The following is a 15,628-nucleotide window of genomic DNA, read 5'->3' on the forward strand; positions in this document are numbered from 1 at the left end:
AAAGTGCAGTATCTGCAAAATAAACAATTTTGCCCCAGAAATGCCGTATTTCTTCATCACGTTTTGACTGTGTTTGTTTCTCTGTGTTTTTTTTATGGTTACAATTGGAAGAAAAAAATCAGCGTGCCCCTTTTTTTGCCTTTTGTTTTGCAGATACTGCCCTTTGGCTTTGTAAGGTGATCCACTGTATTGTTTTCACCCCATTTCTGCTGTGTTTTCTTCATTTTTTTCTCACAATGTACAATTGAATCTCTGTTCCGTGAAGGATGAAGAGGAGCAGGAGGAGGCAGCCAATAAGAAGCTTGCCCTGCAGAAGGCCTTGGAGGTGAGGGAAGTCAGTCCGATGTCAGCAGCCAACATCTCCATCAGCGCGTAAGTCTGCTGCCTGGTTGTTCATTGCGTCGTCCTTCTGGCTGTTCTTCCTCTCAGTGTCTGATTTACAGCCTGGACTCCTCCCATTCTACTCCGACTGTGGTTGTGCTCCTTTGGCGGTGCCCTGCTTGTTTCGTACACCCCACTGTTCGTCTTCTTCCACAGAAGAAGCATAGAGTACCGGAGAAACGTGGTTCAAAGGTGGCGTTTCACCAGTCGGACTGTAAATCTTTGATTGTGCTGTGTGGGATTGAAGATGTCGCCCTAAATCTCAGTGTGCCGCTCGCCATGTCTTAGTTGGTGATGCACAAGACTGAATTATTTAAATTAAATGCCATTATTGTCTGATTTGGTTTAATAATTTGTTGATTCTCTTTTAGTAGCTGTCTCATAAAGTGCAGTTAAATCCCTGAATTCCACTTTTGCCAGAGCACTATTATATTAAACAAGAAATATTATTATTATTATTATTATTATTATATGAAGTCTCTCTAGGCTATATACGATATTAAAGATTAAAGATTCCCTTTGGTATGATGTCACATCTGTGGGACGTTAAACCAGCATCAATGTTAAAAGAAGTGAAATTTTATAAGAAAATGTTGTATTGTTAATCCGATGCATTCAGCGTGTTTATTAGGCATCAAGAGGCACACAAGACGTTTATTCCCTGTTTAAAGGATACTTGAAACTTTATTTAAACCCAATAAACCCACATGCTTTAAAGTTACAAAAAATGAAATAACAAAACGATGAATCTATGCTTCTCCTTTATCGTTGTTTCCCATAACAAATATTGTCATCCATCTGATCTGAACGTATTACCTCCGCCAAGGAGGCTGTGTTTTTGCTGGTGTCTGTCTGTCTGTTAGCAGGATTACAGAAAAAACGCAGCATGGTTCTTGATGAAAATACATCTGCAGTTGGGTCTTGGTTTAACTTAGATCACATTAAATTTTGAGAGTGATCCGGATACCCGTCTCCACAATCGCAATCATAAATGGGTCCCATATTCACTCTGCTTTTCCAGTTTTAAAGGGAATAGAGAATATATGAAATGCAAAAAGTCTCTTATGAACGACATGGAGGAAAACCTCAAGCCCCCTTTCATGGTTCCCATCCTCTCTAATCGCGTAGTGTCAGGGATGTCTTAACCAACCACATCCCGTCATACAACCTCCCTTCCATCACTAGCCTGTGATTGACAGCTCTGGAATCTTCAACCAGTGTGGAAATTAATATTTAACTATTGTTAGAGCCTGGAAGAGCACAAAGTCTATGAGGAGAAAGCTGCATTCGTTAGTGATGAATAGCTGCAGTGTGTAGCGCTGCCGATGAAATGGTTTGATTCCAATCTGTTCTGTTAGGTGGGGGTCAATAATGCACACTGTCCTGAATTGATTGTTTAATTTTGTGCCTCTGTTCACGCAACAAAGTGGTCGCCTCTGATTCACTGCAGCTGCTCGATTGCCTTCGTGCTCACTCAGAGATAGGTTACTTGTGCTGGAGGAACGTATCGGCTGTTAGCCGGCTTTATTTTCTCTGCCATTAATGTGTGTTGCAATTATTGTATTTTGCTTTGTGGATTCCTAAAGTACAAATGCAGCTTTACTGTTTGTGTATTATGTGTGCTTTTACTGAGAAGCCAAGGGTTTCATTACAAAATAGCTGCCGGCTCATGAATAAAAAGATTAAATGAATATATATTATACATATTTGTAATATTTTTGAACCTATTTGAAAGGTTTTTTTTAGTGAGTTTTTCTGGAATGAAACTCCTTCCGCTTCCTGTCATTATGAAACGTCTCTGCTAATGAACACACGTTTGTTGCTGTGGTGCACAGATTAGTCCTTTACTGTAAGATGGGGGGGACAGGTGGAGAGACGCATGCTCCACCCGTCCCCCTCAGGACTGTGTCTCACTTTCTTTCTTTTTTTTTCTGTTCTGCATGTACAGTTTTGTAAAGCAAAATCGAGATGCACTGTCTCGCAGGTCGTCCATCAACAGCATTCAGTCACCGTGAGTTACTCGCCATTACAATATTCTTCATCTCATCTCCTCCTCTTCCTCTTCCTCTCCTCCTACATGCTCTGCTCTCCTTTTCTTCCCCTCATTGTCTCATCCTCTCCTCTCCTCATCTCGCCTGCTCCTGCTTTCATATCCTTTTGTTTGTGGTTATGATCCAGGGACGTCTGTTTCCCTCTCCTCTCCTCTCCTCTCCTCTCCACTCCTCTCCTCTCCTCTCCTCTCCTCGTGTAATGTTGGCCTCAGCTAGCCGCAGTGTACTTTATTTATGGCTCTCTAATAGCTCCTACAGTAAATCATATCTCAGTAACGCTGGTTAAAGTCAAATTTCTATGGCACCGACTCTGCAGGCTGTTTCATTTCCAGCCTCTTGACACCTTAGACTCCAAGACATCGCTCTAAAATAATTAGCCACAGTCCACATTAAAAGCAGGGGCTGTACGCTCCCTAACTTGGCCTGCCGTTAGTTTGTCTCAGCAGACTAAGAAGCAGAGCAGCTCTGACAGAATCTCATTACACATCCTGATGTGACGTCTCAGATTAACTTTTACTCTCATTTTCCTGTCAGCAATTTGTACAAATGCTGCTTGTGTGTCTGTCGCTCGCCTGTCTGTGGATGTCTGCCCTGTCTGTGTCTCCTATCTGTCTTTTAGGAGTTATACTGTCTACTCCTCCCCTGCCAGACGAATCTTGAGGTACAGGTGACCAGATGGAATATACTTAGATCTATAGCCCACATAGATAAATCCAATCTACAGACAGAAACAGGAACCGTGTGCAATACTTCATGCATCCATAGACAAAAGCGCTTCACGTTTGCCTCAGATGAGGAAAACCTCATGCCATTTTTTTCCAGCTCTTGTCGCTGAAGAAAGCCGATGCATGGGATATTTCACCACAGCATGCTTTCCCTGCCTGCCCCATGAAATATAGATTCAATTCTGTTCCACTTTACCCATGTTGTCATTGCTAAAATATACCGATCGATCGGTTTGACAACAGGTGTATTTTTCATGCTGACTTTATCTCGGCTTTCTGTCATTCCCACCATTCCTAATGAAGAGCTTTACGGATTTCATGTTTGTTGTTATTTGGGCTTCTGTTGGTTGACCTTGACTTTTGAGACAAAGGGCATGTCTCCCAGGAACAATAAGATCATTTTAACATTTTGTTTACTGTGACCCGTAGTAATTTACTACTTAAGTATAAATACTGCATGCTGATGTTCTCAGACTTAAAAAGCTAACGCAGCTTTAGCCTTTCTCAGCTGAAAAATTGCAAAACATTTTTTTATTTAATTTAGAAAGAAAGGAGGTAATGTCTGCAATTGATGGACACATTATTAATTGACTTGTGCATAATTTTACATTTGACACATTGAAACAAATACATAATGACATTTTTGTTCCGAAACATGAAAACAGGCAGGAGGAAGTTGATTTAATTTGTTTTGGTGCATGAGTAAGTGGAGGAAACCTTTGAAATTGTTCTGCCTGTTCATTATTCCAGCAAACGACCACTTGGTCTTTCTTTGGATAAGACCTGAGAAACATCATTGAGACCAAAATATGGTCTGTTGCTATAAAATAAAATTTGCCAACTTGGTAATTGGTGCAGATTTATTCAGTTCAATCCTTGTCTAGTTACCTGACCCAGACCAGCCCACGTGTACCTTTATTTTTTTTACAAGTAGGTGTGGGACGACTGGACATTGTAGGATTCACAATGATGTAAAGTGCCTCCCATGACAAGGCCTTGTGATGTTTCTAGGTATTAAACTTAACCACTACAGCGCCTGTGAAATTAATAGTGTTAGAAATCTGAACTGCCTCTCCAAATAGCACACGAGCATGGGAAGTGAAAGCTTTACCATGGTGAACATTTGTGCCGATGCATCCATAGATCACAGTAAATTAAATTAAATTATCACGGGTAATAAAACAACAGACGTGAGTCTGATTATTTATTACCAACTGTACTTTATTGCACTCTTTGTGATTAGAATAAGATGAAGAACATAATGAAATGCCATGGATGTAATTCATACAAAAAACAAAACCTGACTGAAAGGTTTTCATTATTGAGTTTTTCATTTGCACTTGACCTTTATCCCTTTGTTCAGCAAGGAGCAGCAGCGGTCAGCAAAGGCCATGTCAGTGTGGGAGCAGAGGACCAACCAGCTGAGGAAGCACAACATGAGAAACAGTTTGGAGGCTTTGTTCAATGAGCTTGACCCAGAGGAGCAGCGCCGCATGTCCTCTGCCCTCCACTTGCATCCTGACATGAAGACTCACCTGGACCGACCACTTGTGGTGGAGGCCGGGGACGGTGACGAGGCCGGCCGGCCTCCTGATGGAGCACGGGAGGAGGCCGGGGAGCTTCGGCAGTCCAGCCACTCCAGGAAGCATCACCGGCACCGCGACAAGAACGGGGAGAGCAGAGACGGAGGCAGCGGTCGGGGAGGAAGGCACCATGCCCACCACAGCCGAAACAGAGATCAGAACGCTGATGGAGCCCAGGCAAAAGAGCGGAGAGGGGAGAGGAGCCACGGACACAACGGAGCGCAGAGTCAAAGGCACCACCGCCAGACTGGCCCCCCCGAGGAGAAGGCCAATGTCGTGCAAGGAGAGGAAAGGGGCCGCCGCCACCACCACTCCCATCGTCCTCCAAAAGAGGGAAATGGGCAGATAGCAAATGGTGGACAGGGAGAGCACAAGGGGAAGGGTGAAGGTGGAGGAGGGGAGAGTAACGGAGAGAGGAAGGGACGCTGCTCTCATATGGTCAGAGCTCAAGCTACGTTGGATGTGGAAGACTGCAAGAGAAACAGGAATGGAACCAGAGGTCATTGGTAAGACAGAAGACACGACATTCTGGCAATGTGATGATGAATAATGTAGGAAGGCACAGAAAAAGTTAAACCCTGCATGAACCCAGAAATATCCAATGGCTCTCATAATAGACAGATTCAAGATTCCAATCCCCGGTTTAATCTCCTCTCTCAGATTTAACATTTATTTCATTCCATATATGAAATGTGCAGCACTGATGCGCCGTGCATCGGTTTAGACACAAACATTTTTGCATTTTATTGCAGCGTCAAAGCTACAAATTACACTGCTGGACTAAAACTATATCTACTCTCTTACAAAGTTTGCTCTTTTCAATATGCAGCATCTGTTTGTGAATATAATTGAGCTTTGCAGTTGCATGTTTACAGACCCAACGGCAGCATGTCATAACAACATTCTACACAAACCAGCTCTCTGATTGGCCTGTTGTGTGTGTGAATGGGCTTAATTATCCAGTGGATTATCTGGACTTCTTAAAAAGCCTACTTCTCGTTTGTTGTCGTAAATTGTGGTTTGTTTCCCGACACGGCAGACCAGCTTTCTCATTTGGATCCCATTTAGCAGAAAGGCATCCTGAATGTGGAGTATAATGCCGCCTGTATTAAGGTACGCTGCTCTTTCCCCAGGGACCGGAAGCCCGATCCTGAGGAGGATGGCCTCGCCTCCAGTCACCTGCAGGCAATGCAAAGTAGCATGAGTCTTGGAGAAAAGCAAGAGGATGCTGACAACCAGAAGAACTCTACCAGGGCCAGCAGCACCATCCCGATCCCCGTGACCATCACCGCCCCGCCAGGAGAAACCACCATTATACCCAGTTAGAACATCATGTTTTCACCCGAGAGAGACACATCTAGAATTCACCTGCAGGCCCTGACCTGGCAAAGAAAATAAACCAATATAACCTACTACTACTACTACTACTAATAATAATAATAATACACAGAGTGAGCTTTAGCAATGCTGATGGGTCATTGAAGCTGTAACTGGATACAGTAAATTATTTTGTTAAATGCTAATTTCAGCATTTTAACATGATCAAATTTACAATGCTAACATGTTCATGCAAGCAGGAAGATGTTCTGCTCCACATCTTAGTTTAGTGCGTTAACCTACCGAAAGCAAAGACCATGACAGGTTCTGGCAGTTCTGAATTTAGTCTGTATTTATGTGGGAATGCGATAAACAACTAACTAACCACCATTATATTCCATACATAAACTACAATGATTGTTTTTCATTTTAAAAAAGGAACAAGAGTTTCACTCTTTCTTTAATAATAGAACCTACAGAAAGCAACTCGCTATTTAGTCATGTTTGTGGTTCTTCAAGCTAAATGCTTGTGTTTGTTTTTCGTACCAGTAAACAACATCGACCGTGACAACTTCCAGCTTAGCGAGGAAAAGAAAGATCTGGAAGAGCAAGAGGAGGAGACTAATGGACCGCGGCAGATGCTTCCCTACAGCTCCATGTTCATCTTTGGGCAAGCAAACCCGTAAGTTGTAACTGTTGCATTTAGTTGAGATTGATTTCATTCATTTGTTGAATAAGAACAGAAAGGCCATAAAATGCACTTCTTTGTTTTGATCCTCTTGACGCTCCAACGTTTTCAGAATGTTTCCTGCATGTCTGGGATGTGTTAATGTTTGGTTTAGGGTTATTCATTTTTATTTTTTATTTTATTACAATTTATTTATTTTGTTCCTATCACGAAAGTGGGCAATATAATTTGTAAATAAAGCTTTTTTTCTTTCTTTTTTTAGAACTTTTTTAACTGAATGTGAGGCGGTTAGGAAGAGAATATATTATATATTTTTAGGAATGAAAGCACTTTGACTTTGAAAGCACTCTTTCAAAGTTGTTATGAATTGAGTATATTTACAACTAATATGAAAACAGATGACTGAGTCACAACATTCTTTTTTTAGTGCATTATTTTGACATGTTGACACTGGGTGTTCTTCATTTGTTTTGCGTGGTCTTTCAGGCTGCGCCGGCTCTGTCACTATGTGGTCAACCTACGCTACTTCGAAATGTGCATCCTGATAGTCATTACCATGAGCAGCATCGCTCTGGCAGCTGAGGACCCCGTTCAGGCCAACGCACCGCGCAACAACGTGAGCCAAACTGACATCAAGACTTCATAAATAAACACCTCGAGGGAACAAACACGCTGGTCACACAGACCTGCATTTGAAAATGGAGATGCACATGTTCAGAGGAGCGGATGGCGATGTACGAACACGTCAGGTTTTTAGCTGACTGGCTCATTCATCCAGACTGATTCAGAAAATCCTTCCCTGCAAAGTTTCCTGTGTTGAGGAGCAAACAGGAAACAACACGTTTTTTTATGCTAACTTGAACAAATAAAAAAAAATGTTTTTGTACTCTTTAAATCTCTGTGTGAAACATTATCCCATTTCGGAAATGAGGAAGTAACGCAAGCACACAGACAAGTAGCTTGAGCTTTTTCATGTTGACAGACAAGCACAAGTAATTCGTCTTCCAGCCGGGGACACAGAGGGAATCCGAGGCGATGTCGTGTTTGTGAGGTTGCGTGCTGTTACGTGTGCAGAAAGACTGTCACTGATATTTCAACAAGTCATTTCACTGGATATTTTATTATGCACGGATTCTCCAGGTTCTCAAGTATCTGGATTATGTCTTTACGGGGGTCTTCACCTTTGAGATGGTGATTAAGGTGAGAAGGCTGCTGAAGTGGAGGTACATACACTGCGCCCAGAGAAACAGTCAAAATCAATTTGCAGGTTAAAAAGCATCTATTATTCTATGCTGTAAATTTGCATCTTAGGCTACTTAAAGTGCAGTTTTTCCATTTAATTGAGAATGCCTTCGTGCTGTTATTCTCCTCCAAAATAAGCTTGCTTTGCTCCGAGCTGCAACTCGTCAAATCTGTTTTCAGTGGGAAGGCTACAGTAGCCCGCAGCGGACAATATTGTCACGTCACATTGTGACAGGCATTGCTAATTGGGTTTGTGGTTTTACATTTCTCCTGTGGGATATGGCACTACTGATAATTAAGTCTTTCTTTATGAGCTCAAACAGAAAACGCTTCTATGAATGGCCTAATCTCTTTTGGCTCGAATGATTTTGAATGTATTTCTGTCTAATTTGTGCTGGAGATGATTGACTTGGGGCTGCTCCTCCACCCTGGCTCTTACTTCCGTGACCTGTGGAACATTCTGGACTTCATTGTGGTCAGCGGAGCTCTGGTGGCCTTCGCCTGCTCGTGAGTCTTCCTTTTCTACTTTTTTTTTTTTACACTTATGCCTGCAGTGCTGCTGTTAATTGTACTATTCCGGAATATAATGCAATTCAAGGATGGATATTATGACATGCTGAAACCACAGTTGAGGTCTGCCATAGTGTTTTTAGCTGATATCTCCAGTATCCATCAGTAGGGAGGAGCTGCATTCATTGTTTTGCTCTAACTCCAGTGTGTTCATCCAATTATTCTGTACAAACTCCTGGGCTTTTGTGCTGCCTGCGGTTATTTAGCCATCCCGGCTACTTGAAACTCATGTTTCATTGTTCTTCTGATCGACCAGTGGGCCATGCACAGACTGCCTGAAATGAGAACTCAGCATGTCGCTTTTGTGCTTTAGCACATCTCCGATCAATAAACTTGATCCTATAAGCCTTTTTTGTTAAAAACAGTTTTATTTAGCTAGATCCAGATATTCCGTATTTTATGCCTTAATATTAGTAATAATGTACTATATATATTTAGTATCATGGAGTTATCCAGCAGATGGAACTGAACTGCACTGCAAACAGCTGCACAGTTTCTCCTCCTATTGCATCCCAGTACCGTACTCATCATGGCTCTCTGCTGAGCCTGCTGAAGCACCAGTCAGGTCAGTTTCATCAGTGAGAGATAGCAGCATGCTGCGACCCCCCCCCCCAGTTCATTAAACCGCGCGCACCGATTCAGACGTTAAATGAAACCACAGGTTGTTGTTGTCACCTCTGCCGTTGTCTTTGTGCTGCTTTCTTGTTTCTCAGGTTTCCCATCCCTGGAGTGACGCGCCTCTCTGACTTCATCTGTTGCTGACTGTCTCTCTCTCTCTCTTACCTTTTATCCCCCCTTTGTTTTCTGGCTTGGATTGCTTTCAGGAGCCTCATAGGGTAACGCCTGCTCTCTCTGCCTGTGCATCTGTCTATGTGCTTGTCTTTCTGTTTGTGTCCTCCCGTCCATCTCAGCCAGTGTCAGACTTTCTGCAGCAGCCTTCCTGTCACGACTCAATGTTTTGAACAAGTTACAAATGTCATTTTGTTATTTGATGATCTTATCATTGCTGCCGATGTCACCGTCAACGCCTCTGGCATTCACTCTGTATGTCATCTCCCTCATCATCTTGCAGCCATGGCCCGGCTACATTCACACTGCAAGGCTCACAGAATCGTGCGGTGCTCTTTCAGCTCATTTAAGTTAAAAAGAGTCAGGTTTTTCTCATCCGCAGTGTGAATATTGTCACGATGGGATGTCCATCTATATTTCAAACTGTCCCTAACCTCATGAGCATCATCTACAATTAGGTTGTTTCTCTTACAGGTTCATATAGTCATTGTAAAACTTTACCAGACTTGTTTATAGCTTTGCTCCACAGGCTCATTTCTTTGAGTACTTAGTCTGCATCTCTGCAAAGTTACTGTATCTTCATGTGTGTGTAATTTTCTTTGCTCTGTCTTTATATGCTTCTTCACTTATTTATGTGGGTGTTCTTGTCTTTGCATATCTTGTGTGTTTGTGTGTGTGTGTGTGTGTGTGTGTGCTTATCATTGCTTTTTCTCATCAGATCGCAGCAAAGTGTTGCCAGGTGGGAACTGTCCCTATCTATCTTTTTTCTCATTATTAATCCCTTTGTCCCCTTTTCTCACACGTGAAGCACAGAATATTTATCTTTCCAAGCAAACTGTATCACGCTGCATTCCAAGATCCTTGGGATACAGCCATGACCCCCCCCCCCTGCCTCTTTCCTCTCTTGAATCCTCCTGTTCCAATATTGGGACATCCAGGCAAAAAGACAATATTGGGAACTCCACCTCATAGCTTTCAGAAGACTAACATAAAGCTCTATTGTGAAATCACACAAAATATGTGTCAAAGGTAAAAAAAGAAAACATAGCATCCATGGCTTCACCTTCATTCAAATCTCCTTCCCCTTCATCATGGGACTGGAGTGACATCAGTGAATGATCTCCCACCTGGATCGACCTTGAATGGTTAATTCAGTGAAAAGATGGGTTGAAGCTTAAAGTTACTACAGCCAGTATATGGTAGAAATAAACAACCAAACCTCAATAAACGGATCATTTTTGCATAAAAGCACACGTTATGCAGGGCTCAGATTGAACATTTGTTTTAAATGCAAGGCAAGATTCCTTCTGGTTATGCACATTTTATTTTTTTAATGTTTTGTATGAATCATACAACTACCAATACAAGCACTGTGGCAATACATTTAATGAGTCTTATCTGCTACAACGGAACACAAACATGTATACATGTGTGACTAATATATCCCTGCGTAATTAATATCAAGCATATCCTGTTTTGCTGAGGAAATAGGATGCACTGATTGGATGCAAGATTTTGTCTCTAAACAGGAAATGATCCTCTCACTCAGCATGCAAAGAGTCAGGATGACTATGGACACGCGCACACACACACACACACACACACACACACTGTTGCTTCTGAAAGCTATTGGGAGACTGTTTCTTTCTGTCTCAATGTTTTGAGGTCCTTGACTAGCGAGGACTGGCATTGACTGTCCAGATGCATGCCAGGGTAACCGAGGCAACCAAGCATGACAGCTGCATGATGTTTTGGTGCAGTTTTATCCCCCTGAGTATAAAATGTCCGCAACTTATCTCGCGGTTCAGCTCAACACATGTTAAACATACATGACGTAATTCTGCTACACTGATGCTAATATTTCTCATCAGAAAATCAGCATGAGTATCCTCTGCAGCTGATGCATGTAGAGCGAAGGAGCAGCCTCGATGACATAACCTGTAACATATCATGATACAGCGATATATACAGCGATTAAATGACAACATTCTAGGGTGGTAGATTACATTACAACAGTTTATTATGTCCTCACGTTTGGAGTGATGATTAAAAAAAGATCATTTCCATTTTGAGCCTGTTGCTAAACGGACTGTGATGTGTGCACATAAAATAAGCCTGGGTGTTTTCTTCTAGTTTTTCTTGAGGCTATGTTATTTCAGTAGAAGTGACCAAAACAGTTCATCCTTAAATCTACCTTGGGGCTTCAGCAAGGCTCAAAAAGTATTCCTTTCCTCTGTAAGTTTGTACAGACACAGATCTGAGTACAGGCAGAAGCATGGGTCAACGTTAGGTAGCTGCCACCTCTCCAGCTCCACCTCCTTATTAAACTGGCCCATCGCTATTGGCTGACGTCTCTTTAGGCACTTTGTGCATAAACATTCTTAATTTATACACATCTAAATGTTTAAATCCTGAAAAGACAAGCAAGAAATGTATTGTGGCTGAATTCCTCCTCCACTGTTCTTGGCCAAGGTCAGCCTCTGAGTGATGTCTCAGCTGCATGTTATCGATGTAGCAGCTACCACCTGCACCCACCCCCCCACTGTGACCGAGCCTGCAGCTTCTGCAATGATTGACAGCAGTGTTTCCTGCAAAGAGGCTGCCTCCCCAAGCAGGGGACCGAACCTTTGTGCATTTTGTTATTCTGCAGAAACATGGTAGCTGATGATTTACTGGTTGTGTGCTGCATAGTCGCACATTTTATTCTGTATGGTGAGGCTCCACACAGACGGGGCAGCGTTGGGAAAAAATATCTTAATAAATTCAAAAGGGAAATAATTATTTACTTAAAAATGTACCTCATGTAACAAAGAAGACTAAAGATTTGGTTGAATTTTTGGGGGATTGACAGTTTCTTTTAATGGAAAAGATATTGTTGCACAAAAGTAAATGAAGGTATGGAAAAGGACTGATAGGAAGAATGGAGAAAAGCAGGGGAAACCAAAGAACAAAAAAGAGAATATAAGAAGAAAGAATAAAAGAAAGGGACAAACAAAAGGAAAGAAAGATAGATGTTGTCAGATCTTGATGACATTTTCAGGAAATGTTGAGAAGGTTGAACAGATTAGTTCAGTTTGAAATTTGTTCCTCAATAGCTCGGTTGATAATTGACCAATATTTATGAAATTTGACACAGTCATGTAGGACGGGGGTCTCTATCTCACCACCGAATTTCATCTGGTTCGGCTCCAGAATGACGTGAGAAAAACGTATAACATTTTAACATTGAAAACCCCATTTACGGATTAAAAAATCTGCTAAAAAGCAACTCTGATTCACTTTTACTTTTCACGGTTGGTGTATAAAGATACCAAGAACAATTTAGAACCTTTTGATGATGATCCAGATCACCATGTGGATGGTGTAAATCCAATTAGGAGGGGAATGAGCTGCTCGGCGGAGGTCTGCATGCTTTTCTAGTTTACATTTATATTTGAAATAAATAAAAATAAATAAAACCAAATACCTGACATACACACATACAGTACTTGAGTAAATGTGCTGTAGTCACTGACAATGATCTTGCTAGCTCACTTGCATGATACTAACAGAATACAGGTATATTTATACCTGCCTGGGGGGGGGGGGGTCGATTATGATTAGCATTTATGTTCCATGTGCAAGACTAACTGTATGTTTTCAATCTGCACAGAGGGACAAAAGGCAAGGATATCAACACCATTAAGTCACTGAGGGTCCTCCGAGTGCTGCGGCCGCTCAAGACCATTAAACGGCTGCCCAAGCTGAAGGTACGGGAATCCGATCTGTCGGCCACACTGTCCATTCTGCCAAAAACACAACAGCAGCTGGGGCCACAGCCGGCACCGGTCACACTTACATAACAAGGAGTTTTAATAAACTATAGAGTCCTTGGCTGCAGATTAAATCTGACGGGTTCAGAAGGGAGGAGGTGGAATCTGAAAAGTGCTTCCAGTATGTTTCACTAAGAAGCTTGTTGTTAGCTTAATTTCCTAGAAGACCTTCTCTTCAAAAGATGTGACAGAGGCAGTCAATCCAAAAAATAAATAAAAAGGAGCAGCGGTTCTACTCCGAGTTCCTCGCTGGTGACTGAGCTCCTCCTCCTATATTCATCATTCATCCCTTGAGCCGGTCACAAGCCCGGATAAATGCAGAGGAATGCATCAGAATAGCATCTGGCGTAAAACATTCCTGACATTCCCTGAAAATGTTATCAACATCCTAAACTTTTGAGTTATGTTGCTAACAGACAGACAGACAGACAGGCAGAGACAAACACTGGCAAAAACATAACCTCCCTGGTGGAGGTAATTATGTTTCTTGTCATCACAGTTACTTTCGGAAAGCAAATGGTGGCACCTGAACGTTTCTGAAGCTCCTGTGTGCGTGTGCGTGTGCGTGTCTTCCAGGCGGTGTTCGACTGTGTCGTAAACTCTCTGAAGAACGTCCTTAACATCCTCATCGTCTACATGCTCTTCATGTTCATCTTTGCTGTTATCGCTGTGCAGCTCTTTAAAGGGAAATTCTTCTACTGCACCGATGAGTCCAAGGCGCTGGAGAAAGACTGCAGGTACAACGCCGAGCTCACTCTCTGCCATGCCGGTTGCCATTGGGAGACATGCGTTTATGCCGAGGTTCCCAGTAGCATGTTTTTTTGTCTTGTATCTTGACAGTGTAGATTGGTATTTTTCTCCTTTTTTGGTGACTCCTCCTTTTGCTTCTCCTGCTCCTCTCTCAGGGGACATTTTCTGGACTATGACAAGGAAGATGTGACAGCTCAGCCCAGAGAGTGGAAGAAGTACGAGTTCCACTATGACAATGTTCTTTGGGCCTTCTTGACACTCTTTACCGTCTCAACGGGAGAGGGATGGCCGATGTAAGTCAGAAACCTCCAACGAGCTTCTGTACACCATCTTTTGTTCTAAGTTGAATATGAAACTTTAGATTTTTTCTTTTTCTTTTCACTTTTAATTGTTATATTTGCACTAGAATTCCCTTCTGTTTCTTGAAACTCACTCAGCACACCTGTAGGCTGACAAGAGCAGATTAAACCCAACTCATTTCTCCAGGCTTAATTGCTCTGCCTTCTCTAAAGATGTAATCAAGCCGCTCGCATAGACGCCTTCAGTTTGCATCTGAGCTAAATCTCCATTTATTATCCTCTCATCTCAGTCAAGGACTGCTGATCATCGTATTCTAATTTAATTCATTGCTTTAATTCATGGTGACTCGTGAACTCGCCACCATGCAGTGTAAGATATTGTGACTTACATTCCTCAGTAGGACTAGACTTTCCTTTTAAGAAAAATGACTGGAAAATGTTCTGAATTAGTCTAAGAAGGTTGGAAAATGGTTGAGGGCCTGACGTCTTGAAGCTTCCTCTGTTCCAGGGTCTTGAAACATTCCGTGGACGCCACTTACGAGGACCAAGGCCCAAACCCGGGCTTCCGCATGGAAACATCGATATTTTACGTGGTCTACTTTGTGGTGTTTCCCTTCTTCTTCGTCAACATATTTGTGGCTTTGATCATCATCACCTTCCAGGAGCAGGGAGACAAGGCCATGTCGGAGTGTAGCCTCGAGAAGAATGAGGTGATGCTGATTCCCTTGTTTCTCAAGACGACTCTTGGATCCCAAATTGAAATTGATTCCGTTTTTAGTCCCAACAAAACACTAATAAAGCACGCTCTGCCTCACGGATACCTAAAATCATGTTGCTTTTTTGTAAATAAACTTTTAGTTATTGGTCACAGACCCTCAAACTGCAGTGTTGACTTTTGTTTGTCTTGCCATCAAACAGAGGGCTTGCATTGACTTTGCCATCAACGCCAAGCCGCTGACAAGATACATGCCAGAGAACAAGCAGTCCTACCAGTACAAGATGTGGAAGTTCGTGGTGTCGCCCCCATTCGAGTACGCCATCATGACATTAATCGCCCTCAACACAGTCGTGCTGATGATGAAGGTCAGTGCTTCCTCCCGCCAATCCTCGGGCACTAATCAGTCATAAAAAAGTGATGCCATGTTGTCCCAGCCATTCATTTGGTCCCCCCGTGCGAAGACGGCCCACGATTTAAATACATATTTAAAAGGGTCCGCAGAAGCCGATTCCATGCATCCAGACCGTGACATCCGTGTTTCTTAAGGCAGAGATGCGATGACAGCAACGCCACTGGTCTGGCCTGCAGACAGGGTCAACACTTAAAAATCAAAGCCCACCACCGTACAGCAGAACGATTCGCTTGTGTGCTTGCAGTGTTGCGTCCCGTAAGGCCAACGAGCAGAGCAAGACCCCAAAAAAAC

General features: G+C 42.6%; 1 protein-coding gene across 1 annotated transcript in view; it reads left to right on the forward strand.

Moving 5' to 3' along the window:
- Positions 1 to 15,628, forward strand: part of LOC137908940 (voltage-dependent N-type calcium channel subunit alpha-1B-like) — an 86,855-nt gene that overhangs the window by 45,916 nt on the left and 25,311 nt on the right. Inside the window, exons 18-32 of the mRNA XM_068753371.1 lie at positions 266 to 372; positions 2,330 to 2,392; positions 3,052 to 3,093; positions 4,521 to 5,246; positions 5,874 to 6,061; positions 6,607 to 6,739; positions 7,232 to 7,361; positions 7,886 to 7,945; positions 8,388 to 8,494; positions 10,065 to 10,085; positions 12,999 to 13,095; positions 13,735 to 13,895; positions 14,064 to 14,201; positions 14,716 to 14,917; positions 15,126 to 15,290. Of these exons, the coding sequence (XP_068609472.1) occupies positions 266 to 372; positions 2,330 to 2,392; positions 3,052 to 3,093; positions 4,521 to 5,246; positions 5,874 to 6,061; positions 6,607 to 6,739; positions 7,232 to 7,361; positions 7,886 to 7,945; positions 8,388 to 8,494; positions 10,065 to 10,085; positions 12,999 to 13,095; positions 13,735 to 13,895; positions 14,064 to 14,201; positions 14,716 to 14,917; positions 15,126 to 15,290 (2,340 nt within the window). The remainder of the gene's footprint in view (positions 1 to 265; positions 373 to 2,329; positions 2,393 to 3,051; positions 3,094 to 4,520; positions 5,247 to 5,873; positions 6,062 to 6,606; positions 6,740 to 7,231; positions 7,362 to 7,885; positions 7,946 to 8,387; positions 8,495 to 10,064; positions 10,086 to 12,998; positions 13,096 to 13,734; positions 13,896 to 14,063; positions 14,202 to 14,715; positions 14,918 to 15,125; positions 15,291 to 15,628) is intronic.

This window comes from Brachionichthys hirsutus, chromosome 19 (genome assembly GCF_040956055.1).
Source record: "Brachionichthys hirsutus isolate HB-005 chromosome 19, CSIRO-AGI_Bhir_v1, whole genome shotgun sequence".
NCBI classification, from domain to species: domain Eukaryota; kingdom Metazoa; phylum Chordata; class Actinopteri; order Lophiiformes; family Brachionichthyidae; genus Brachionichthys; species Brachionichthys hirsutus.